Genomic DNA, 27337 nt, shown 5'->3' on the forward strand with positions numbered 1-27337 from the left:
CTGTACGTTTTGTTGTCGCTTTTTGTAATTTTCATGAAAATCGTCGAATACCTAATCTGTGGAAACAGTGTTATAAACGAAGTATATACATTATGTTTCTTAATATATGTCATATATACGGCTATATATAAATCTGTGTATAATAAACTTGGAAATACTGTTATTAAAAATAAATAATGAACAATTTTTTCTGTGGAACATTATTTATATGTTATAGTTAGCAACAACTAAACGGAACCTAAAAAACTTGATATAGGTTATATTATTAAAAAAAAATATTACATACATAAAAATTAATAAATATATTTATCATTCTGAAGTGAAAATAATATAGTCTTAGAATTAATATGCAATACATGTTTAGACTGTGAATATTATTATAAAACTTACCTATTCTTAAGTTCTTTCACGAATTAACTTATTTATTATATATAAATACTGACTATATTTGCCAAAAACTCACTGAGTAAAAATTGTTATTTTTACTTGAAGTATAAAATTAAATATGCTGAACTTTGAAACAGTGTTTCACCACTAATTTTCAGTATAGACCCGAACGTTTAACCTTTATTATACAATGTTCAGAAGTGTATTAATAAAATCAAGAAATGCTAAAAAGCTTTTCTCGTGTGAACTACGTGCTGTCAACAGTAGAAGTAATCACACAGAGACTGCAACTGGTGACAAAGAAAATAAACAAACCCACTTTGGTTTCGAAACTGTTGATGAAGGAGAGAAATGGAAAAAAGGTTAGTTTCTACACAATAATATTCTTATAGTAACTATATATTTGTAGTTTAATATCATCATAATCGCAGCCCGGAAGATATTCACTGCTGGTCATAGGTCTCCCCCAAAGATGTTCATGACAATCGGTCCTGCGCTGCTCGCATGCAATACCTTGTGAATGTCATTTTGAGCTAACTGACCTGACCTCATGCTCATCTTATCATCCTCCACTGATGCCCCGCTAGTGTAAACTGTTAGCGCAGGAAAAACACCATTCCATTATCATCTATTAAATAAAAAAACTATTTTCATTAATGTAACTGTTTGTATGAGTCTGGGTGTTCTATGTATATTATGTATGTATTGATAAAAAAAATAGACAAATATTTCTGTTGTTTAGTACACATAGTATAAATATATTATAATTTTACAGTGCATGAAGTATTTGAAAATGTAGCTGACAAATATGATCTCATGAATGATGTGATGTCTTTTGGTATCCATCGACTTTGGAAGGACATCTTCATCCAACGGTTGGCACCTACGCCTGGCACGAGACTGCTGGACATGGCTGGAGGCACTGGTAAGTATTAGATTTGCTGTTGTTAAGCTGGCTGTATCTTTTTATTCATTACTCATTTGTTATATGCACAACAATTCTGTACACAACAAAAATCTGCAGATTTTGTCAAACTGAAGAGGAAATGCCACTACATATCCTATGTGGTTATAGCCCAGTCATGCATAAACATGATATCTCCTTTGGAATAATTGTCAATAAAAAAAATACTCTTTTGTTGCCATTCCATAGTACTAAGGGACCATTCAAGTAGTATGTAAGTGATATAGGGGGCCGGGGGGTCTTTGCTTTGCTTATTTTGCATGACAGGAGGGTCTAGATGATGATTACGTTGTTAGTAGTTATTTACTTTTTTATACGAATGGCAATCCTCACATTGTCTTTGCTAAAAAAACAATATATTCATTGAAAAATGTTTACATAAGCATGGGGGTTTTTTTTTAGTGGATGATAATGGAATGGTACACCCGCCTGCGCTATACGCTAGCAGGGCACCAGTGGAGGATGATATGATGAACATGAGGTAAGATCAGTTAGGTATCGTGATAAATTCACCGGGAATTTATCACGATGGTTTCCAGGGGGAACCGCGTGGAGGTCAACCTGACATGGTACATGGCTAGCAATGAGAACATCAGTCCACATTACTAACAATCCCCTTACCCCCAAGCATGGGGGGAAGGGATAAGAGCTTTGCTTACTTTTGTAGGGACTGGTCTGCTCTAATCACTATGACTGATTTCCTCTTATTAATTGTTTAACCAGTTGGTTATATATTCAATATTTTTTCTATTTGAGTATTTAATTGAATTAATGCTAATTGGCAGTTTGTATTCAGATACTTAAACTTAAAAATGTAAAGTAACAATAAAATTATTTAAAAGAGCAACATGCAAGTTTCTTGCTCGTTCTTCTTGTAATGAGACAGCTTTCCGAACGAGCGGTAGATTAAAAAATGTAATGACTATTCAAAAGTGCTTCAATGTAAGTTTATTTGAATAAATGTTTTTCTATTCTTCTATTCTATTCTATTCTTTGTTGACAAGGGGGATTGGAGGGTAAATAATAATTTATTTTGTAATACTGATATGGGCTAACTGACCTGACCTCATGCTCGTCTTATGATCCTCCACTGGCACCCCGCCAGCGTGAACCGTTAGCTCAGACGAGCACCATTATTTCACATATTAAAAAGTACATAATAGAATATGAGCTGACCCGAGCATCCTCGTCTACATTTAATTTCCTCACCTTTTGAAATATTTTTCATTGCAGCTCCGCTCCTATTGACCGTAGCGTAATGTTATATAGCTTAAAGCCTTCCTCGACAAATGGACTATCCAACAGAAAAAGAATTTTTCAATTCGAATCAGTAGTTCCTGAGATTAGCGCGTTCAAACAAACTCTTCAGCTTTATAATATTAGTATAGAAGTATAGATAAGTAGAGTCAATTGGTGATATATTTATTTGCAGGTGACATAACCTTCAGGTACATAAACTACCTGAAAAACCTCGGCGAGGCAGGCGGCCGTCGCAGCGCCGTCACTGTCTGCGACATCAACCAGCACATGCTGGACGTCGGCCAACTTAGAGCACAGAAGTAATACATTAGAATATGTGAAACTTTTACTAACGACACCTTAATTGCAAGGGTTTACCTGAAATGTTTCTTGTTAACGAATTATTAAATAAAATTAGCCAAATTAGGCAAAACTTAATGGAAAACAATATTTCACAAACGGCGGTTTAGTACATCGCATTACTGCCGATGATCGGTTCGATTCCTCGCGTACGGCACAAACGTGAATTACATTTTAAATTAAACACCTAAATACCTTAATTTTTTTTAAGGAATTTTAATGGATTTTTAAGATTTTCTTATCGTTTATATAAATAGTATATTATCTTATATATAAAATTCTCGTGTCACAGTTTTCGTTCCCATACTCCTCCGAAACGGCTTGACCGATTCTCATGAAATTTTGTGAGCGTATTGAGGTCTGAGAATCGGCCAACATCTATTTTTCACCCCCCTAAATGTTATGACAGCTAGTATACTATATATAAAAAGCACGTTACGTAAATATTCACTTATATATATATAATATCTTCAGGCAAGGGTATACCAAAGACAATGCAGTGGATATAGAATGGGTGTGCGAAAACGCTGAGCAACTGTCTCTCCCAGATGACTCATACACTGCATACACCATCGCATTTGGCATCAGAAACTGTACACACGTCGATAAGGTAAGAATTCAGGTATCAAAATAATTACGTACAAAACCAGCTCTTCCCGCGGTTTCTACCCTGAAAACAGGCTGTGTTATTCTGATGTATAAGCTATATTGTAGTTTCATTCATTTCCATTCAGTGATCGATGCCCCGCTCAATTCAAACGGGGATCGAAATTTATTTATGGGAAAATATGTTTTTGTGATTAAAAAACTCTAAACTTTCACCCTTATACCATTTATTCATTCATAAACTTAAGAGCAACGCTCTTGTCGATGGAGCACTTGTCACTTTCTACGATCTTCCATCACGACACGACTCCAATTCTGTCTTTAATTTGTTTAACTTTACCTTTATACCTATTTAAACACGTTGACTTTCAGAAAAGAGAAGTTTTTTTTTTAAATACAACCAATCATACAAAGATGGCATATTACGTTTTGTTACATCGTTTACTTATGCGCTTACATTGCGTTTTGTTACATTAGAAACTTAATTAGATTTAAGTTTAAGTAAGTCAGTACCATCCACCCCTATTTTTAATAGCAATATTAATTATACATGGCAAATCAACATTTGCCGTGGCAGCTAGCTCTTCTTACTAATATTATAAACACGAAATTTTTATGAGTAAGGATGGATGAATAATTTTGATGTAACTTTACAGTAATATAACTTATACATCAGAATAAAACATAGGCTGTAATTTAAATAGATAGAATATAAATTGAGTATGTGTAATGAATTTGCACGGGTCAGCTAGATTTATATATATTTTTTTATTTTAAACTAGCTACCCACCCTGGAGTCGCTCGGGTGTACATGTATTATACATATAAACCTTCCTCTTGAAACACACATCTATTAAAAAACGCTTCAAAATCCGTTGCGTAATTTTAAGCATTTAAGCATACAAAGGGACGGACAGACAGCGACAGCGACTTTGTTTTATACTATGTAATGATATCGCCATTGTTTTCAGTGGGGGCTGGGGGCCCTGGGCTGCAGCCCAAAAAGTCCTTAGGTAGATCCGCCCCTGTAATTATGTATTGTGTAGGTTCTGGAGGAGGCATACAGGGTGCTCGCGCCCGGCGGCCGGTTTATGTGCTTGGAGTTCAGTCACATACCCAACGACGCAGTGCAATGGTAACTATCACTAGGGATTATGTAACGCTGTTACGAATTCTAATTCCATTTCTATAAAAAAATATATAGTCTGAGGGCACCGCTAGGGGTTCGAAACTCAGCTCAGACCGTCGTAATTGCGATCCCCGTTGAAATGACCGACTAGTCTGCTCTAATCACTATGACTTATTTTCTCTTATTAATTGTTTAACCAGTTGTTGTATATTGAATGTTTTTTCTATTTTATTATTTCATTGAATTAGTGCTAATCGGTGGTTTGTATTCACACACTTAAACTTAAATTGTAATTAAGAATAAATTATTTTAAAGAGCAACACAGTTTCTTGCTTGTTCTTGTGATGAGACAGCATACCGAATGAGCGGTAGATTAAAAAAAATGTTATGACTATTCAAAAGTGCTTCAATGTACGTTTATTTGAATAAATGATTTTCTATTCTATTCTATTGGACGGGGGTTGAATCGATCGGACAAACAGCGACAGCGACTTTGTTTTATACTATGTAATGATGATCAAGCGACAGAATACAGGTTTGATTCTATAAAATAACGTTTATCGCAGGGTATATGATCGGTACTCGTTCCAGCTGATACCTGTGCTGGGTCAGCTGATAGCCGGCCAGTGGAAACCTTACCAGTATCTAGTTGAGAGCATCAGACAGTTTCCAAATCAGGTAAAGTTTTTAATACTAGACTGTTGTGGTTCTTTTTGAGCCTACGTGGAGTTAAATTACCTTCTACTTCACTTAGAGCAGGGGTGGCCGACAGGTCGATCAAGTTCAGTAGATCGTGGCAAAAAATATAAATACGTAGCATAATACTGCGCAACGTAATTAAATAAGTTAGATACGCATCATACATATAATTTACCCTAGGCCGAGCCTGTATCATACACACTACCTTCTTCCAGCGACAAAATTAAAAATTTGCAATTGCGTGGGTAGATTTAAATTTCAACTTATACAAAATATGAATGAATATATAAAATTATATTTTAATTAGTATTCTCAGTCAAATATGATAAATTTTTGCTATGATAATTATTTAATTCCTGCATGTATGCCGGAGGACGTCATTAAATAAGAAGTCTTGCTCTCAATGGACGCAGACTCTCATTGCCATTTGCCAACCAATCCGATTATAGTAGACATACTGATCGCGGATAACCCAGAAATAAAAAAAATAGTTTAAATAAAAGTAAATTTCACTAAATTTCAAACAAACAGTACAAATATAGCTTGTTGATAACAATAAGAATTATTTCAATATGCCAAAGATGAAAGAAAAACAGTTTAGCACATCGCTTTACTCACGATGGTTGCTGGTTCGATTTCTCGCACGATGCAAATTTTTGTTTTTTTTTATAATAATAATATCTCAGGGCAATTCACACAGCGCCATCTAGTCCCAAGTTAAGCAGAGCTTGTGTTATGGGTACTAGACAACTGATATAAATACATGGATACATTTTTTTAAAATAAATACATATTATATATAGAAAACACCCAGACCGAAAAAAACTCATGAATAAAAATGTTTGTACCGTGCGAGGAATCGAAACCACGACCATCGGATAGTAAAGCGGTGTGCTAAACCACCACCGAGGCTGTCAACATTGTATGTGAACGTTTTATGGGAGCGTCTGAAGGCAACTGTTTTTAATTAAATTTAATTTCCTGAGTAATATTTTTTTATCTTTATCAGTTTACTTATATAGCTTGTCCAGTACTGATAACACAAACTCTGCTTAGCTTGGGACCATATCATTGAATACAATAAGTTTTATTTGATTCATTGAAAACTCCAAATTTTATGTTCGCAGGAAAAATTCAAGTCTATGATCGAGGATGCTGGATTTAGACAAGTCACATATGAAAATCTTACATTGGGAACTTGCGCTATCCATTCAGGGTTTAAAATATAATATTTATTGTTATAAAGGCAGGTATACACACTGCAACATGTATTTTCCCGCCGATCGACCCCCGTCCAATACTAACGGACCCCGGAGGTTCGAAGCCCAGGGGTGGCCTCAGACTAGTCATATTATTGTAGTTTTATAAAAATCTATTCAGTGATCGATTCCCCGCCCGAATCAAACTGGGATCGAAATTACGACCGTCTGAGCCGAGGTTCGAACCCCAGCGGCCGTATATCCGTGAGGCGGGAGTTGGCCTTTAGCCGCTCTATAAGTCCTTCCTTTGGTTTGTAGCGCCATCTGCACTCGCCCCCTATCGTCCGGTGAAGCTGTAAAGGCCAGCTGCGACCAACAGCACTAGAGTAGTCCGATAACAAATGCAATATACTCTATGAATACTATATTTGAGTTCACTAGAAATAGAAATAATCTTTATTCAAATAAACTCATTACAAGCACTTTTGAATAGTCATATTTTGATTCTACCACTCATTCGGAATGCAGATTCATCGCAAGAAGAATGAGCAAGAAACTTGTGTGTTGCTCTTTTCAATAGGTTCTCACTTAGGTTTTAATACGTTTAGTTCCATCAGAAATATATAAAAAGGCAGTTGCATTGTGTGTACATGTCTTAAATTAGTTGATAGGGTATAAAATAAACAACATTATGTCCAAAAAGAATTTATTTAGTCCATCAAACTGTAAGTTTTTGGAATGCAATCCAGTACCTAAATACATTTCCAGCCATTACAACTATGATACAGTCGACGCTCGGCCGATTATATGGTACAATTTGTGATCCGTTTGTTTATCAATCTAATATAATATATACCTCGCACTCGCTCACATTCACACAATTTGGGAATAACAAACTACGTCAAATAAACCTGGCATTCGTTCCACGCTCGTCTCGCGCCGGCCTCTCGCTCGCACCTCTCGAATTAAGCGGAGAAAATGCATGCTAATTATTATATGACATAAATGTTAGGTGTCACACTAATGAGCGAAGCTTAATTATACTCGTCAGTTCTAACCGTCGCTCACCTACGTCTAGAAAATAAAACGCAGACATCGAGAAGCAAATAAAGTGTGAGTTAGGGATATCCAAACAAACAATGACGCTTTACACGGTGACAGTTCACTGGCTGCCGAGGTCTCGCCGCCGCAGTGGGCCCACTTTTTCGACTCGGTTTTTCAAAAAGCGATTAACTTAATCTGCCAATTAACGCTTGTTAACCTCATGCAGAGCTATTATATAAACTTTGCGTTCTATACATGAAAAACAATTATTTTTTTCCTATCCAAATATTAGTTTTAAGAATAAATATATCTATAACTTTGTGAGGGTAACAAACATTATCTATTGGCTTCTTAAGTTAATTGTTAATTGAAAAAAATCGCGGGCGAGTACCGTCAAAGCACGTCGCTCGTTCACAAGACGCAAGTTACGAGCGTGGGCGTTTCTCGCAGTGACTGCGACAGGCGGAGGCGGATGGTGATGGTAATCGGGCATAGACGCGACGGCGAGAGGGACAGCGGCGAACTGTCGCCGTGTAAACATGCCATAATACTTTGTACCGAGCGTGCACTCAACATAAGTTATTTGCAATAATTACAAAATCATACCCAAAGATCCGTGATCCGGCGTCCGTTCGGTCCGTTCGGTCCGTTCTGTGCGTCCGACAACCCGACTGGCCACATCCGAGATCCTTCGGTACGATCCCACTCCGTGCGAGAGTGCACCGGCACCGTCCTACTGCGATCCGATCCGATCCAATCCGACACTAACACCCGTCCGTCCGATCCGTCCCTGATCCGATCCGATCCGATCCTACGGCATCCTGACTCACACCTCCAGCCAAGCACATCCAATGATCCCAATCCACAGTGGATGAAACAAAAGAAAACTTATTTAATTATCTAATAATTGTTTTGTCATATTAAAATTAATTTACAAAAGATTACGACGGCCCGTCGCGGTCCCTCATCTATACACTTATCATATGTCGAATTATTAAAATAACCATTTGAAATAAAGAACTTATATAGTCAAAAATTTATCTGTAAAATTCTCAGCCTACAAACGAATGACCGTCACTCGACAATAACACACGTATAACATTAATATCTACTACAATAACACAGATCAAATTGAATCCATAATTTCATGATATGAACAGGTATAAACATCTAGCTACACAGTACATACATCGCTTTAGGGACGAGCCGAAAATTGTACAGATAAGAGCGTGGTTGCAACGGGCCGTGAAATATGTAGAGCTAGTTATGTGTAGAGCTAGTGTAACTAGTCTAGTCGGACGACTGCTGCTCCGGCGCTGGCTGCTGCGGCTGGCGCTGTCAACAACATGCTCAGTCGGTCACATGTCCACACCTCTATACATTACATACGCAATGATACTTTGAATAATTGAATCTAAACTTGTGGGCCAGTCCCCAGTCTGTTCAGGTTACGAACACTGTGACTTTTTGCAATAGCATATCCTCCCAAATTTTAATTTAAATTAAACTGTATTATTTTAAACATGTACAACATTTATTTGAAAAGAATACGAGTTCGAAATTCTTGTCAGTTCTCATCTCGAAACCATTCCGAACTGACGGTAGATTTGACAAGAGTCTGTAATAGACCTACGTGAGTAACGATATTTTGGATTTGAAAACACATTCTAGATATCATATAAACTAGTCGCCTATATTATAGAACGAGCAGATCAGATCAGATCAGTGTGGCTAAGGTTCTTGAATAAAATAGTATTACGACTTGAGATTTAATGAGATGTAAGCTATCCTATCATTCAAGTTGTATCAAACTGCACAATGTGCAAATCAAATTTGCAATCGATTCAGTAGTTTGGGAGTCCATCGCGGACGAACAACGTGACACGTTTTTATATATAAATATAGAAGCAAGATAGCTATTATAGAATAATAAACTGACTAGATCACTTCCTACATTATTCATAAACTAAACTTGACGGTCTCGAGGGTCTAACGGTTTAGTACACCGTCATACTCATGGCGCGGGTTCGATTCCTCGCACGATACGAAGATTTGTATTCATAAGTATTATTGTATCAGTCTGGATGTTTTTTATGTATATAAATTGTCTAGTATCTATAACACAAGCTCTGCTTAGCTTGGGACTAGATAGTGCTGTGTGAATTATACACAAAAAAACGAAATGGCTCTCAAAAACTTTGTAACTTTTGAATTATATTAACATAAGATATATATTATTCTGAAATAAGATATATATAGAAATGCAACTATTTCATTATATAACCGATCATTTTATATTTGCGATTCTACAATCACTATTTATTCCCAATGCAATGAAATTTATACATAAAAAATTCAAAGTATCATTGTTTCAATTATAATAAAACAAAAAGGTTACTTGTTTCAAATTGTCCAGTAGTCTGAAAAATCGTTTTTAAAGACATAGTTATGATGAAACTTATAGCTAAAATGTGTTGACTGTACATATGTGTACAAAACCAAGAGATCCTGAATTGAATCACAATTGAAGAGATCTTCAAATGTTGTGCATGAATTTAGTAGACATTATTTAAATATTATATGAAAATTAAACATATAAATGTTAACAAGTTTTATATTGTGAGTAACATCATTGAATATTGGGAACCTTTTAAATATTACAATAACTATTTAGTTTGTATATTGTGTACAATCATATATTACTGTATGTAAGTGATATTGTAAATAATTTTTGAGTTAGATTTGAATATTACATTATGACTGTATATGTAGATCGACTTGAAGCTATTGTTACATTTTATAGGGATCTATTTATAATTGATTCAGGTATTAGATTTATTTAACTGCCACATAAACAGATTGGAGAGTGTAATATTGAAATAACAGTTTTCTACTACATGCATGTGAATATAAATATGGTACAGACACACTGTCTGTCTGTTTGTTCCGGCTAATCTCTAAAATAGCTGGACCGATTTTGACGGAACTTTTATTGGCAGGTAGCTGATGTAATAAGGAGTAACTTAGGCTACTTTGATTTTAGATAAAGTTAAATTCCACGCGCACGAAGTCGCGGGTACAGCTAGTAAGTAATAATTAAAATATGACTGATATATGATTTTGACATATATTAATTATTTGAAAAAAAAAACTAATATTCATCTAAATTTAAAAAAGCTTCAAAGGCAGTACTCGCGTAATAGACTGTTAGTCTATGTTTTGAGATAATATTTGTTTCGTTTTAGTTTAGGTTATGTAAAGTGTAGCGTGTAGATCGTGTGTGTGTGTGTATGTATGTACGTACCTGGTGTGTAGGAGAGCGCCTCAGTAGGGGGAGCGGGAGCGCGAGCGGGAGCGCGAGTACGAGCGACGCACCGGGGAGTACGTCGGGGAGCCGCGCCGCCGCGGGGAGTACGACCGGGACCTGCACCCACACCACACGCTCTCACTACTACATCTCACTATCCATATAATAGCCCTCATTACTCCACTATGATAGCTCCTCACTACTCCACTTCACGTTAGCCCATATTACTCCGCTCTATGATTACCCCTCACTACTCCACTTCATGTTTTGGTTGTGAACACTGATTAAATTTTTAGTTCTTTGCGATAGCATATGCTGGTGGTCACTATTCTTCCAAACTGAATTTTAATGACTGTGTATTATTGTAAACGTGTACAACGTTTATTTGAAAAGAATACGAGCTGAGTTTCTTGTCTGTTCTTCTCATCTCGAAATCATTCTGAACTGACGGTAGATTTGACATATCATAAGACTCTGTGATAGACCTACATGAATAAAGATACTTTGAATTTTGTTAGCCCTCATTACTCCACCCCAGGATAGCCCATGACTATTCCACTTCATGATAGCCGTCACTGCTCCATCCCAGGATATCTCCTCACTACTCCACTTTATGTTAGCCCTTGTATACTCTATTTCATGATAACCCCTCACTACTCCATAACTAACCATAAATAAGAATACCATCTATTATATATTACTTTTATAACAAATTTCATTTCATTTCCACTCTATGATAGCCCTCTGTACCTTATGCCAGCCCTAATGGTACTCTTGCCTATACTACACCGCTGCTCATAATAACCTCATCAGGGTAGAGAGAGGGAATCATTAATAATGGAAATAAGTAACTTCATTGCTAGCAATATAGTGTGAGATTGGTTGACTTCCATGTGGTCCGTCCTGAATACCATACTGGTTAATTCACCACGATGGGCTGACTGACTTGACCATACATCATGATCATCATCTTTCACAGGCTTGTACATAACATATTTTCTACACTATACAAAGACTTAATATATAGAAGTATCCATGGTTTATTTCCATAGATGCATCTAAGACATACCATAGATAAAAAGTCGCGTCTGATGCATACTATTCCCAATTTACATTTTTTTACCAATTTCCAAAAAAAAACAGTTTCATTATTTTCCTATACTTTATATGTCTCCTCACCTTAAGAAGAAAGTTTTACTTTTTCTTATGAGAACTAATTTTGATAATTATTTTATTTTCAAGATGGTAATGTCTTGGTAATCTGATCAGTAGATTATTAATTCTACTGCGAGAGACTAGTCTCTCCCTAATATCCCAATATCTCGTCTAATTAATTGTAATAAAAGGTAAAGTTTGGGAGGGGATGTACAGAACAGAACAATCAAATTTATATAGGATGGCCACAGTACCTGTCACCACCACCACCACCGCCACCACCGCCGCCCCCGTAGTCCTCCTTCACACGTATGTACGACACCTCGCCCTGCAGACAAGTTCATACATCAACCATCATAGTGTCATGAACTAACTTGGAGAAAATTGACAAGGGGAGCATCAATAAAGTACTCAAATCAGCGCTGCAGATACACTGTACATAGTTATATAATAATAATCTCAGGACAATTCACACAGCGCCATCTAGACCCAAGTTAAGCTAGCTAAAGCTTGTGTTATGGGTACTAGATAACTGATACAAATAGATTTTTTTTTTCGTAAATACATACATGTTATATTTAGAAAATACCCAGACTGATACAAACAATCATACTCATGAATACAAATGTTTGTGCCGTGCGAATCAAACCCGCGACCATCGGATGTAAAGCGGTGTGCTAGACCACCGAGGTCGTCGTTATATGCAGAGTTAGATACATTTTATGATAATGGAATGGTGCACCCGCCTGCGCTTGCCGTTTACACTGACGGATTATAAAATGTGCATTAGGTCAAGTTACTCATCATTGTGACAAATTCACCAGGAATTTATCACAATGGTTTCCAAGGGTACCATGCGGTGTTCAATCTGACATGGTATTTTACCCATTTTTAGAAAAGAATTATGTTAGATTGGGCCCCCAAGTGAAGTTTCTTGAAAAGCATAGAGGTTAATTTCTGATGAATGAATGAATGAATTAACCTCAATCAAATTTAAACATTATTCTATCATCTTCTATAAAAAAAAAGACTGAGAGATATAGATAATAAGTCAGAGGAATTACAAATAGATATCCTTGAATTTTCACTAATGCCAGAATCAAACTGGCAAACAAAAAGAGCTATATTACTACAGACTATAGTTCATAGCTGTGGGTGCTCACCTCATGGCTCCTGAATCTTGAGTCATCCAATTTCTTAACAGCATACTTCATATCCTCGTGACGTAGAAACTCCACCACACCTGTGCCATCTTTGAAGGTATCGGCAAAGCAGACATCACCCGCTTCCCGCATATGATCTTTCAAGTCCTGCCAGGACCCTGATGGTGGTAGTCCAGTGACGAGCACACGGTATTCTGATCGGCGAGCGGGGGGTCCCCTGGTCGCTGTCCTGGCTCCGAACCGCTCGGGTCCTCCTCGGCCTCCTCTCATGCCTCCACCGCCGCCACCGCGAGGAAACTCCACGCGTAGTCTGTACCCATCATAGTCGTAACCGTCGCGGGCGCGGACTGCATCGTCAGCATCTCTGTAACATTGTTTTAGATTTTTTTATGCAAATAATAGACAAGCAGTTCTAATCAAGTGGATTAGATCCATTTTTTTTAATGGATGATAATGTAATGGTGCTCTATGTACTCTATGTACCCCCAATATCAAATTATTAATTTTTTTCTCTGTTCACTCCTAGATAGCTGATATTGTAAGGAGTAACATAGACCACTGGGGGGAAAGGGGATTGATAGTAATGTGGACTGATGATCTCATTGCTAGCAATATACCATGTCAGGTTAACATCCATGCAGTTCCCCCTGGAAATCACCATGATAAATTCTTGTTGAATTTGTAACAATGGCCTAACTGACCTGACCTCATGCTCATCTTAATATCCTTCACTGGTGCACCGCCAGCGTAAACCGTTAGCGCAGGTGGGTGCACCATTCAATTATCATCCATAAAAAAAACCTAGGCCACTCTGATTTTAGAAAGTGGCTTAAATATGATGGTTGTAATACACATGGACAATGATGCAGAACAGCTTGTTTAATAAAAATTTTGAGACACTGTAAATACATACAAAATATACAGAAATTTGTTAGGGTTCACATTGATATTGTCAAAAAATCTGATATTTAATATTAAAAGAAGGTAGTTTCATTATTACTTGGTATTGTTAAACTAGTTGCGTATAACCCCCACTCATATCTTCTCTGTATAAAAGGGAGGATTTTTGTAAGCCGCGGCATTCGGTGTTTGAGCATAGAATGTGCTGGTTCTAATTTAAATGCTAAAGTGAATTGTATTAGAGAGATAGTTAAATTAATGTTATATAGTTGTTATTTTATTATAATACATACTTTTACTAGTACATAGAGTTGATATATTTTACAAATTACAGTGATTAAATATACATTAATTGCATATAATAGATTTATAACGACATCATTAACTATACATATAAAAAAAATTGTAGTGTTTGTTTGTAGTATTGAAATAACCGTTTTGTATTACATACGTATGAATATAAATACGGTACATACACCAAAATAACATTTTTTACAATTTTTGTCAGGTAGCTGATATAATAAGGAGTAACTTAGGCTACTTTTATTTTAGAAAAATTCTTTTATTTTATTGAAATAAAGTTAAATTCCACGCGGATGAAGACCCGTCGGATGAAGCGTGTGTATGATATAAATACACACAAACATAAAGACAGACAGAGGTCATCAAACAATTGTATTATAATATATATATATATTGAATTTAAGTTAACAATTTCATACGTAATACCACAATAAAAACTAGAGAGAAAATTTAATTGAGCATTTACATTTTTGTTTATCAAGCAAAAATATCTAACTTGAAATTTTCGCACATGAACGAATAATTGAAGTATGTAGTACAAGTGGCATTAAATTACACGTGATTATTTTGTGACGGAATTTTCCAATCTAATACAGTAGGCGTACGATAGACAAACATTGATAATTTTAAAATCGACATGATGGCTGTTTTTATAAACACAAAATGATTTTAATGATACTTTATATTGATTATTTCTCACCTAGGATCCTCAAACTCGACGAAAGCGAATGGTGGCCCTTTCCTGTTCTTCAAATCGACAAATGTAACTTTGCCGAATTTGTAAAATAGGTCTTGTATGTCCTTTGTCCTAATATCCGGAGGTAAGTTACCGACATATATTCTGCACTCATTTCTATTGTTGCCGCTACCTCCCGACATAATATTTATATCTTATGCAGATGGTACGTAAATTTTATAATTATGAAGAAACACGATTTTCCATTCGGAACAAAATTCAAGCTATAGCGTCAGTTTGGTATGATCCAACAATTAAATTAATCAAATATGGCGTCGTCCGTGTGACGGACTAATGGACGATTTTAGCGTTTGACAGTTGCATTGCAATTCCACAGGAAAAGGAATTTACATGTTTTTTTATAAACGAATGCGTTCATGCCGCCATTTCTTGAAACGTTTCTAAATTGAGTATGTCGTATAAAATTGATGAATTATCTCACGATAATTTATCAAATTTTATCATTTATTTAATATACCATATCTAAAATATCTTTTTGATAACTTTAATAATAATCATAAAGTGTTTCTCATTGTAAAATATTGAAATGTTGTATTTAAAGCAACATCATGGTGACCACATTAAATCAAAACCCTATCGCTTTGTGTAACATTACGTCTACTAGCCATTATATTCTGAAAATTAATATTTTTGAAAAGAATGAATATATTTAACCAGAATATTTGTTACATTTAGAGTAATTTTTGTTGTAATCAAATAGTAATGTAATAAAAATTTAAGTTGAACGGGGATTTCATTGTTTGATATTTATCATAAAAAAATATCTTACAGAATTAAAAAGTAACGTACTCTTGTTCTTTTTTTAACCACTAAAAAGGTCTAATAGATTTCTAATATGGGTTAAAACGTCGTATAAAGCGTAAAGAATTCATTTATTTCAGACTGGCCGAAAATAAAACACTATGTTTAGAACGCACCATAATACACGTCATTTTTTAATCTTTCAAATTTGGAACGCCATCTGCAGCACTACAAAGAAACATTTAACGAAAGAAGCCTGTGAAAGAATCCTATAGAAAGTAGTCAGAATCTCCGGTATCAAAATCTTTACGTGATAATTTGTTCATATCTGGAAGTAAAAGTGAGTATATTTTATTTTAGTGTTAATATTTTCTTTGTTATTTATAGTTATTATTATTTTAGTGAAAATTAAGCAGGTAATTTTGGAAATAATCATAAAATGGTGATTTGTTGAATAATGCGGTTTCAAACCGCATGTATTCGCTAAAATATGCCTGTATTGATCAAACTTTCATGTTTCTATGGTATTATAGCAGTAACCTGGTAGGTGGGATTAGTTTTATCTTGTTTGCAAGCCTTTATTAAAACGGGGGTCGTTCGCGCTCTTCCTCGATTTCTATTGATGACGGGCCTGTCTGCTACCGCTTCCGTTCGAATAAGCACGAAAAAACGTCCCCAGTGCATACAGGAGTCCAGGTATACCTACAGTGCTCGTTAGGTTTTATTTGAACAATCTAGAAAATTTGCGAAAGCATGCGGAGTTGATTCCCACGGTAAATTCATAAAGGGCGCGCTGGAGTCCCGGGTAGCTCCTGACCTTTACTGGAGTCTATTTTTAGCTTAGCCTGTTATTGAATATAAACATTCAATGAGCATTAGGCATGATGCTGAAAGCTACAGCTCTGGTATCGAAACATTTCATATCCTAATCTTTCCACGTCCCTGATAACGCGAGATAAAATATTATATAGGCTTATGAAAATCATGCAGATGAAAACAAAATTACGTTAGTTTACTGATTACAAGGTTAGCATTTCTACTACGGAAAGTTTTTAATTTTTTCTAAACATTTTTTTTATGTTAATTTTCTTTGACATACTGATTCATCACAATATTATTTACTTTAAATATATTTAATACTTGTAAATAAAATAAAGCATATTAATATTCAACCGCTATTACATATTTTAGTCTTCTCCTATAAAAAATTAAAAGAGTGTACTTAATTTTAATTTTTTTTTTTATGAAAATATCTTGTAATAAGAGGACATAAATGTTTAATAGGTGAAATAATTTTATTATGTTAGTCTTTAAAATACAAAATACTCTAATTTATTTTAGTTATCAACTAAAATGAGTCTGGAGGGGTTGTGATAAATATTGATATCCAAAGTGTTTGTGTTTCTAACTGTGATCTATTTATAATGCATTTAAAATCAATAAAATTAATAATAAATGATTGTCTTGACTGTCTTGACAGAAAGAAGCAGGGTTTAAGCAAAATTAATATATATAGATTTTTTTATTTAATTCAGGCCACATGGCCCATATTACAAATACCTTGTAGACAAACATACATAAAAAATGTCTCTATGGTCATGGCACTGACGACGGCAATCGGCAACGGTGTAGTGCTGATACACCACCCCATTCGGCCAGTATTCCTCAGTCATGAAAGTGGGGCAGCATGTTGATGGGGGACCTGGGCCATGAACCCTTGAAGCTCGTTTGAATTTATAACAATAGTCAATAATTTTTGTTTGTTGCGGCAGGAACACAGCTGACAAGATGTGCGACCGCAAGGCGGTGATCAAGAATGCCGACATGAGCGAAGAGATGCAGCAAGACGCAGTAGATTGTGCAACACAAGCGCTCGAGAAATTTAACATAGAGAAAGTAAGCCATTTCAATTTTACACTCTGTAGTAATTTATCTAACTAGTGGTAGATCACCTTGGCTTCTTTCAGGTGATTGTTCCTTTTTAAGTATTCCAAATTTTACTCTGCTATTTTATCTAACACTCATAGGTCATCTTGGCTTCTTTCAGGTGCTTGTTTCTTTGAAGTTTTGTAAATATTTCGATTTTATTTATTACAAATAGTACACAATTATACTTTTGAAATTTTGACAATACATAGTTTGGCATAAAAATAACATTTAATAATCAAACAGAATTTATTTATGTAGGACATTTTAGCCGCTTATGAATGTTAAATTTTTTTGTATTATTTTTCCCACCCGTTCAGTTCAGTATAAAGATTCAATTGCAAAGAACAGGCAATTTTTTCCCTTGCAGTTCAGTATAAAGATTCAGTAGAGAAGAATTGACAAGAAACTCAACTAAATCTCTATTTTTTTAAAAGATATACTGTGATCTTATATAGGTGTCTGGTATGTGATTTAACAGATGTTTTGAATTTATTTAAAACCAATTCCAGTATATCCTTTGGTATCTTATTGTAAATTTTTATACCCATTAAAAGACCTATAATAGGATTTACTCAGTAAATGCGTCATACTCGTGAACGAGTGCTGCTTGTAGGGACTGGTCTGCTCTTATCACTACGACTGATTTAATCTTATTGTTTTTATATTTGACCCTAAATAAATTAGTGCTGGTTGGTAGTTTGTAATCACACATTTCTACTTGTAAAATGTGAACTTACGAGGATTATTTAAAAGAGTAACACACAAGTTTCTTGCTTGTTCTTGTGATGAGGCAGTTTTCCGAATGAGTGGTAGATTAGAAAGAATGTTACATTCAAAAGTGCTGAAATTAAGTTTTTTGAATAAATGATTTTCTATTCTATTCTAATATGATTTAACAGATATTTGGATTTGTATAAAGCTAATTCCAGTTGTCCTTTGGTATTTTATTGTAAATTTTTATACCAGTTCCCATAAAAGATCTATTGAATTTTAACATTGTGTGATCTGCAACAATACAAATTGGTTCTAAGCTCATTTGAATAATATATAGTCTGTCACTGTCATAATACAGGTTTTAAACTGTAGAATAATTTCTTTAATGGACTATAAACATGCAGTTTCTAGAGTTTTCTAGAGTTTCTGTGCTTAGCATGAACAGTTTTTTAACATCTGTATTTTTGATCTGAATCATTTTAAACATGAAATACTGGTATTCTCTCTAGTGTAGATTACTTGAAAGACGAGCGTCCATGGCAATAGTGCTTCATGCACGGGATTTTCATTTAATGTTGGACATGCACAGAACTGGCTTTTAAAAAAATAAAATAAAATATTCAAATGAGTTTCTTGCCAGTTCTTCTCAATTGGATCTATATACTGAACTGAACTGTAGGGAAAAATTAAAATTATCTAAATATATATAACTCAAAGGTGACTGACTGACATACTGATCTATCAACGCACAGCCCAAACCACTGGACGGATCGGGCTGAAAAATGGCATACTTGCATGTACTGATCTATCAACGCACAGCCCAAACCACTGGATGGATCGGGCTGAAATTTGGCATACCTGCATGCCATGTTATGACGTAGGCATCCGCTAAGAAAGGATTTTGATTAATTCTACCCCCAAGGGGATAAAATAGGGCATGAAACTTTGTCAACTTTAAACCGATCGGGCTGAGACTTTGCATGCATAGAGTTACTATGATGTAGGCATCCCCTAAGAAGGGTTTTAATAAATTCCATCTCTAAGGAGATAAAATATGGGATGAAAGTCTGTATAAATCTTCTTAGATTTTAGACTGAACTTAAATTAAAGATGGAAGCTACTATGATGAAGACCTTCGCTTAAATAGAATTTTGATAAATTCAACCCCCATAGGGATAAAATTAGGGATGATGCACGATGTAAATGTATTAGTTTGAACCTATCAGTACCTAATGGAACGAATAAATTAAGACGAACAAAATATTTTTTAGTTCTTTAGGCTACTTTTATTTTAGAAAAGTAAAGTTAAATTTAACAGCTAGTTATGTAATAAAATTGACGTTCATAAGCGGCTAATATGTCCTACATGAATAAATGATTTTTGTATTTGAATTGAATGAATGAATCTAAAAAAAAATGAATATGCATCTGTACAATATTAGAACATAATAGTCTATCAAGACCATACATAAGGGCCATTATACTATTATTAGTGAGGCCAACACTAACATTACAATTAAGTTTATCGAAGGCTATTTGCTCTTAAAGCTATGAATCTACATCCAGTTTTTTGTACAATTTACACAGCGCCATCTATGGGTCTAAATGTGCAGCTAGTGTTTCATAACCTTTGTGTAATGGAAGTGGTAGATTTGGTGTGCATATATTAATTGACCTACTGGCAGCCGCTAAACAAGTGGGGCCTCACAACACTGTGGTTATGTTAGTTAGTGCCGAGCGTTGCGTTCACACACTGATAAAACTGTATTTAAGTGGTTTTCCTGTGGTCGACCGCAATAAATAGATTGTTTGAACGACAATTTCACATGTACTTTAACTGTTGGGTATTGCTACAATTTATAAATAACTAGCTGATCCCGCGACTTCGTCTGCGTGGAATTTACCTTATTTTTCTAAAATATAAGTAACCTATGTTACTCCTTATTACACGAGTTACCTGTCAAAAAAAGTCCCGTCAAAATTGGTCTAGCCATTTCAAAGATAGCCGGACAGACAGACAGACAAAAATTGTAAAAAATGCTATTTTGGTGTATGTGCCATATTTATATTCGTATGCACGTAATAAACTACGGTTATTTTAATATTGCAAACAGGCACTCGCAATTTTATTTATATGTATATGAGTAAGATTGTAACATTAGCGATGATAATGTAATGGTGCACTCGCACTGCGCAAATGGTGTACGCTGGCGGGTTATGAAGGATAGGATGAGCTTGAAATCGTGGTGAATTTACCTGAAATAGACCTCGGTTTCCAGGGGGAGGGCGTGTAGGTAGATTTGACGTGGTACATGTCCTTCACTTGATCATAGATTTAACTAATACGGCTCAAATGGTAGTTTTAATAAATTAAAAGATATATATAAAAAGCCGACTCGTTGCTGTGGCTAAGGTTCTTGAATAATATTGGGACTACAAATTGAGATGTAAGCTATCCTACCTTTCAAGTTGGATCAAATTGCACACAATGTGCAAATCAAATTCGCAATCGACTCAGTAGTTTGGAGAGTCCATCGCGGACAAACGTGACACGTAATTTTTATATGTAAAGATTAAATAAATTTATTAAAAGTCGGAAAAAGTTGGTGAGAAGTTGAGAACTCGTACAAAATGTTGGAAATCTAGGTATTAGAAGGCAAAAATTTGACTTGTTACAAGAACTTCAAAATTGTAAAACAAATTTATTTAATAACTAGCTACTCACCCCGGCCTCGCCCGGGTGTACATGTACTATACATATATACCTTCCTCTTGAATCATCTATTAAAAAAAAAGTATTAAAATTCGTTGCGTAGTTTTAAAGATTTAAGCTTACATAGGGACAGACAGCGGCAGCGACTTTGTTTTATACTATGTAATAAAGATTTGGAACATAATAAATTAAAGAGTAAAATTCAAGAGTTAGAATCTTTATTATCTTGTTTTGTTTGATTGTGCCGCAATATGAAATTAATAACTAGTAAATCGCTGTATTAATTAATGGAGTTGGGAAATCACATCATTGAAAGAGAAGTGTTGTGAGACACATGACTGCCGCAGCTGGCCTTTATAGCTTCTCCGAACGATAGGGTGCTAGTCAGGGCCGGATCGTCAATTTGTGGGGCCTTGGGCTAAATCTACTTAGAGGCCTACCTACTTAATTACTCAACTAAAAAAATACACCGATCAAAAATAAGCGACCAGAAATTCCCCATTTCTTTCGATAGACGCGCACTTGCTTGGTTGATTGATCTCAGGGTTGCCAACTTTATGATAGGCTTTTTAACATTCTAGATATTTTTTTATATTCCAAATATCGTTTCAGTGGGGACTGGGGGCCCTTTGTATTTTCAGGGCTCTGGGTTGCAGCCCAAAATGCCCTTAGGTAGATCCGCCCCCGGTGCGAGTGCAGATAGCACTTCAAACCCGCGGAAGGACTTATGGAGCGGCTGAAGGCTAACTCCCGCCTGACCGATACTGACTTTACAATTTCATCGAACAGCCTTCCAAAGTCGTGTCAGTATAGCTTCCATTAACGAAATGTTTGTTGTGTTGCTGCAGGACATCGCCGCGTATATAAAGAAAGAGTTCGACAAGAAGTACAACCCGACGTGGCACTGCATCGTGGGCCGCAACTTCGGCTCGTATGTGACGCACGAGACGCGCCATTTCATCTACTTCTACCTCGGCCAGGTCGCCATCCTGCTGTTCAAGAGCGGTTAGATCGTGCGCCCGCCCACTCTTGCTCTCTAAATTTTTTGTTGTTAGCAGCGAACATAGTGTTGCGCTCGCTCGCTCCGCCCGGACACCCGGACGTCCGGACGTCCGGCAGCCGGACGCCGAACGGCCGCGCATCCGGACGGCCGGACGCCGGTCTGCCGCGCCCCCGGACGTCCGGACGCTGGACGGTTTTGTCCGGACGGCCGGACGTCCGGGTGTCCGGGTGTCCGGGTGTCCGGTCGTCCGGACGGCAGCGGGCGAGCGCTCGGGCGAGCGGTTCTCTGCGCTGGTCGCATGTGCGTCGAGCCACTTCACTTAGTCCCCGGCGCACTGGTTGTATGTTTGTACTGTGTTAGTTAATTAAGGTTCCACCTGACTCGACAACATTCACATTTAGTGTATTTATATTAAAGAAAATTTTAGTTAATTGTAGAGTTTTATTCCTAATTACCTAGCATAGCGCGGAAGGTATATATAATTGTACTTATGTATCTAAATTAATGTTTAGTTTTGTTGATATGTTCACTGGAGATATTTTCAATACTTCTCGAATTAAACTTTCTTACAAACCAATGTGATTTCTTTTCTTTCCCAACTCCCTCCTGCGTTCTTAGAGCACTAAAGATAAGGGCGCGTTTCTTTGAAACGATGCATAAACGATGATACTTACTATAAAATTTAAGAATTCGTTAACGACAATGTTTTTATAGAAAAACTTAAAATCCATAGCACTGACAATATTATCTGATTACACTAATAATGAGTGCGTAGCGATTTCTATGTTGATTATCGCATGCCTCTTACTTGTTATACTGTAATTATTATATAAAAAACATCTATTCAAAAGAGCAACACACAAGTTTCTTGCTCATTCTTCTTGCGATGAATCTGCATTCCGAATGAGTGGTAGAATCAAAATATGACTATTCAAAAGTGCTTGTAATGAGTTTATTTGAATAAAGATTATTTTTATTTCCATTTCTATATCTAACAATGTACCATTACCTCGCGGTACCCCAAAAAACTGATACTTAAGGTGGGTTTTGAAAACCACAGCACAGTATTTTATATACTTCGATCGAGGCTAACAAGCATACGGTCTGAGAAACCTGAATATAGCCTTGTAAAACCCCAGAGGAAGCACCTGAAACTGCACTATCCGAAACCATATAGGTTCCAGCGTGTAGGGATGAATTCCTTGTCAATGGTGAGCGAAGTGATGGTAAAAGGTCGTAGCATCATATCGAGCTATTGACAGTTGTTACACTACCCTACATTGTACATTATTTTTGTAATAAGTATTATATTTTGGTACTTGAACAACCCCGAGAAAACCCCTTGGGGTACAAAATATAGTAAGAAACATTAAGTAGTCTTCACACTTGACTTTATGATAACCATCCAGCTAAGATTATTGAATAGTATGTCCATACATAGGTCTTGATTTTTTTATACTATACTAATAATAAACCGCGATTTCGTCCGCGTAGAATATTGATGTTGGATACCATTTTTAATTATTTAGGCCAATTATTTTACAGATAAAAAAACCCAAATATACATACAACCTCTCATCACCTATTTTATTTTACCCCCTTCAGGGTAAAATGTTCAAAAACTGAATGTCATATTTATTTATTCATGAGTATGATTGTTTGTATCGGTCTGGGTGTTTTCTATGTATAATATGTATGTATTTACAAAAAAAAAGATATCTATGTATATGTATCAGTTATCTAGTACCCATAACACACGCTCTAGCTAGCTTAACTTGGGTCTAGATGGCACTGTGTGAATTGTCCTTGTTATTATTATTATTATTATTTATATTTAATCAACAGCCTAAAAAATAAGTTTTGAGCTTTTAGCTTAAAAATTAGGATACTTCCACAAAACCTTTCATCACCCCTTTCAGTACCTTACACAACCCTTTTTCGCATAAAAAGTAGCCTATATCTGTTCTCAGGGTCTAGACTATCTGTGTACCAAATTTTCATTTCAATCGCTTCAGTAGTTTTGGCGTGAAAGCGCGATGGACTGACAGGCTTTTATAATTTTAGTATATTTATAATATTAAGTAAGGATTTTATATGTTTGTTGGTCTATAAGGTATTTATAGTAATAAACATTATTATCCTGAAATAAATAAATAAATTTTATAACGACCTCGGTGGTTTAGCAGTTTAGCACACCGCCTTACTTCCGATGGTCGCGGGTTCGATTCCTCGCACGGCACAAACATTTTTATTCATGAGTATGATTGTTTGTATCGGTCTGGGTATTTTCTATGTACAATATGTATGTATTTACGAAAAAAAACATGTATTGTATCAGCTGTCTATTACCTATAGCACAAGCTTTAGGTAGCTTAATTTGGGTCTAGATGGCGCTGTGTGAATTGTCCTGAGATTGTTATTATTATACTAGCTGTTACTGCGACTTCGTCCGTGTGGAATTTAAATTTATTTTCTAAAATAAAAGTAGCCTAAGTTACTCCTTATTACATCAGCTACCCGCCAATAAAATTCCTCGGTCCAGCCATTTCAGAGATTAGCCGGAACAAACAGACAGACAAACAAAAACTATAAAAAATGTTATTTTGGTATATGTACCGTATATATTATTCATATGCATGTAGTAATAAACGGTTATTTCAATATTACAAACAGACACTCCAATTTTATTTATATGCATAGACTATAATTTCGGCCATTAGAAGCCTGAAATAAATAAATAAATTTTAATAAATTCAGATAGTCATAAATATATTGACCGCATACATTTTTATAATGAAGCTATGATTTCCATTTGTTAAACAAAAAAGTTTATACATCGCGTGACTAGTAAAATATTCAAACCTAGGACATGAAATACTTTTAATGGTATGTGATATTGCAGGTCGAGTCGTGTCACGCTATATGTATGTATTTGCATCTTGTTTATATTTGAAAGTTACCACCCGTCGGTTTTTCTCAGGACATGTCCTAGTTTTTGTAGTGTACTGGGACGTCCTGTATAATTTTAAGTATCGTCATTTTTTAATTTTTTTTTTTAAAAAATCGGTTTTTTTAATTAAAAAAAAAGAGAAATATTTACGCACTTTTAGTAACTAGTTTTCAACATGTATAATTGGTGGGATCCTTCCCATGGTTGTTTTTTTATTGTTAGCAAGGATGTTATGGATATGAAATTTGGGATACGGATAGGTTTCGGATATACGAATGATTATTATACCGGATACAGATACGGATGCGGATATGAAATTATTTCGGATTATCCGTTAGTTTCGGATAATTTCGGTTACGGATATTAATTTTTAAGGAATTTCAAAAGTAAAATACAAATAGCTAATAAAACGGTTACATAACGTGTCTCAATTAGGCTCCGTCCCTATCCGATATTATCCGGAATTTTTATTTCGGATTTGGTTACGGTTATGAATATTTTTTTATATCGGATATCCGATAGTAATGGATAGTTACGGAGCTTCCTAACATCCCTGATTATTAGTGTATTAATTACCCCCTTGCTAACAATGTACCATGTCAGGTTGACCTCCACGCGGTTCCCCCTGGAAACCATCATGTTAAATTTCTGGTGTATTTGCCACGATGTGCTAACTGACCTGACCTCATGGTCATCTTATCATCCTCCACTGCAGCGTAAACCCGCCAGTGTGCACCATTCCTTTATCATCCATAAAAAAATACACAGCGCCATCTAGTCTCACAGTAAGCAGAGCTTGTGTTATGGGCAGTAGACAACTGATATAAATATTTAGTTTTTTTTGTAAACATATATAATATATATAGAATACACCCAGACCGATACAAACTATCATACTCGTGAATACAAATGTTTGCACCGTGCGAGGAATCGAACCCGCGACCATTCGAAGTAAAGCGGTCTGCTAAACTGCTAGACCGAGAGCAATCAATTATCCAATACTAGCTACTCGCCACGGCTTCGCACGGGTGTACATGTAATGTACATATAAACCTTCCTCTTAAATCACTCTATCTATTAAAAATAACCGCTTCAAAATCCGTTGCGTAGTTTTAAAGATTTAAGCATACATAGGGATGGACAGACAGCGATAGCGACTTTGTTTTATACTATGTAATAAAGATATATTTACTATGTAATGATTTTCCAACTTCTTTAATCCAATTTAAATATTTTTTCAGGCAGATTTATACCAGAGTCTGTTATAAATCTGCCTGAAAAAGATTTAAATGTCATATAAAATTTCATTTCATATCAGTTCCTTTGCTTACTATAAAAAAGTCGTTACGATAATATAAAATTTAGCACTGACAATATCTGATTACACTAATAATGAGTGCGTAGCGATCTATGTTGATTATCGCATGCCTCTTACATGTTATACTGTAATTATTTATCCCATCAAAAACATAAATGTGAAATGATAGCCGAGTTTAATATTATGATGTATACCTTGATTGTTGACTTCTACGACAAAAGAGATGAGATCTAAATGGCTGCCAAGTTCAATGGTCTGTCCTGAAATGTATTTATACCAATATAAAATATCATTTCTTCTTATAACTTAGGATAAATATGTAGCCTAAGGTCATGTTTTATAGAAAAACTTAAAATCCATAGCACTGACAATATTATCTGATTACACTAATAATGAGTGCGTAGCGATTTCTATGTTTATTATCGCATCAGCCTTTATATTCTTACATACCAAATGTTATACTGTTATAATTTTGATTATATATAAAAAATGACGATTTTTGGACATTAATATCTAAAACCGTTTGAGATATGTTTATGAAATTTGGAACACATATTTATCTCGCAAGTCTCAATATATGAACCAAATTTGACAAGTTTCTTTCTCATTCTTCTTGTGATGAATCTGCATTCCTATTCAAAAGAGTAACACAATGTTTCTCGTGTGTAGAATAAAAATATGACTATTCAAAAGTGCTTGTAATGAGTTTATTTGAATAAAGATTATTTCTATTTCTATTTCAAATCCTATTTTTTTA

At 35.4% G+C, this 27337-nt stretch overlaps 3 protein-coding genes across 3 annotated transcripts; 2 read left to right on the forward strand and 1 right to left on the reverse strand.

Annotated features, from left to right (window-relative positions):
- Positions 1–307: 307 nt before the first annotated feature.
- LOC131848858 (2-methoxy-6-polyprenyl-1,4-benzoquinol methylase, mitochondrial-like) lies at positions 308–6636 on the forward strand. Its single transcript, XM_059198806.1, has 7 exons — positions 308–749; positions 1163–1312; positions 2784–2910; positions 3425–3560; positions 4603–4691; positions 5252–5363; positions 6512–6636. The coding sequence occupies exons 1-7, from the start codon at positions 578–580 to the stop codon at positions 6611–6613; spliced, it is 888 nt and encodes a 295-aa protein (XP_059054789.1). The 5' UTR covers positions 308–577; the 3' UTR covers positions 6614–6636.
- Positions 6637–8030: 1394 nt separating this feature from the next.
- Positions 8031–15514, reverse strand: LOC131848830 (serine/arginine-rich splicing factor 1B-like). The gene is made up of 5 exons (XM_059198773.1): positions 15156–15514; positions 13253–13616; positions 12344–12417; positions 10932–11075; positions 8031–8962 (listed from the first exon to the last, which is right to left on the reverse strand). The coding sequence occupies exons 1-4, from the start codon at positions 15332–15334 to the stop codon at positions 10952–10954; spliced, it is 741 nt and encodes a 246-aa protein (XP_059054756.1). The 5' UTR covers positions 15335–15514; the 3' UTR covers positions 8031–8962; positions 10932–10951.
- Positions 15515–16158: 644 nt separating this feature from the next.
- On the forward strand, positions 16159–22457 carry LOC131848842 (dynein light chain 1, cytoplasmic). Its single transcript, XM_059198787.1, has 3 exons — positions 16159–16293; positions 17726–17849; positions 22158–22457. The coding sequence occupies exons 2-3, from the start codon at positions 17742–17744 to the stop codon at positions 22317–22319; spliced, it is 270 nt and encodes an 89-aa protein (XP_059054770.1). The 5' UTR covers positions 16159–16293; positions 17726–17741; the 3' UTR covers positions 22320–22457.
- Positions 22458–27337: the final 4880 nt, after the last annotated feature.

The sequence above is a fragment of the Achroia grisella genome, unplaced genomic scaffold, assembly GCF_030625045.1.
Source record: "Achroia grisella isolate CSIRO2021 unplaced genomic scaffold, CSIRO_AGI_Agris_v1 utg598, whole genome shotgun sequence".
NCBI lineage: Eukaryota > Metazoa > Arthropoda > Insecta > Lepidoptera > Pyralidae > Achroia > Achroia grisella.

Excerpts from the sequence above, each read along its gene's own strand:
- LOC131848842 (XM_059198787.1), top strand. The coding sequence starts at position 17,742 with ATGTGCGACCGCAAGGCGGTGATCAAGAATGCCGACATGAGCGAAGAG. Across the intron at positions 17,850-22,157 it reads AGAAATTTAACATAGAGAAA|GACATCGCCGCGTATATAAA; the intron begins GTAAGCCATTTC and ends GTGTTGCTGCAG.
- LOC131848858 (XM_059198806.1), top strand. The coding sequence starts at position 578 with ATGTTCAGAAGTGTATTAATAAAATCAAGAAATGCTAAAAAGCTTTTC. Across the intron at positions 3,561-4,602 it reads ACTGTACACACGTCGATAAG|GTTCTGGAGGAGGCATACAG; the intron begins GTAAGAATTCAG and ends TGTATTGTGTAG. Across the intron at positions 5,364-6,511 it reads TCAGACAGTTTCCAAATCAG|GAAAAATTCAAGTCTATGAT; the intron begins GTAAAGTTTTTA and ends TTATGTTCGCAG.
- LOC131848830 (XM_059198773.1), bottom strand. The coding sequence starts at position 15,334 with ATGTCGGGAGGTAGCGGCAACAATAGAAATGAGTGCAGAATATATGTC. Across the intron at positions 12,418-13,252 it reads CAAGATTCAGGAGCCATGAG|GGCGAGGTGTCGTACATACG; the intron begins GTGAGCACCCAC and ends ACTTGTCTGCAG. Across the intron at positions 11,076-12,343 it reads GGTGGTGGTGGTGGTGACAG|TGAGAGCGTGTGGTGTGGGT; the intron begins GTACTGTGGCCA and ends GAGATGTAGTAG.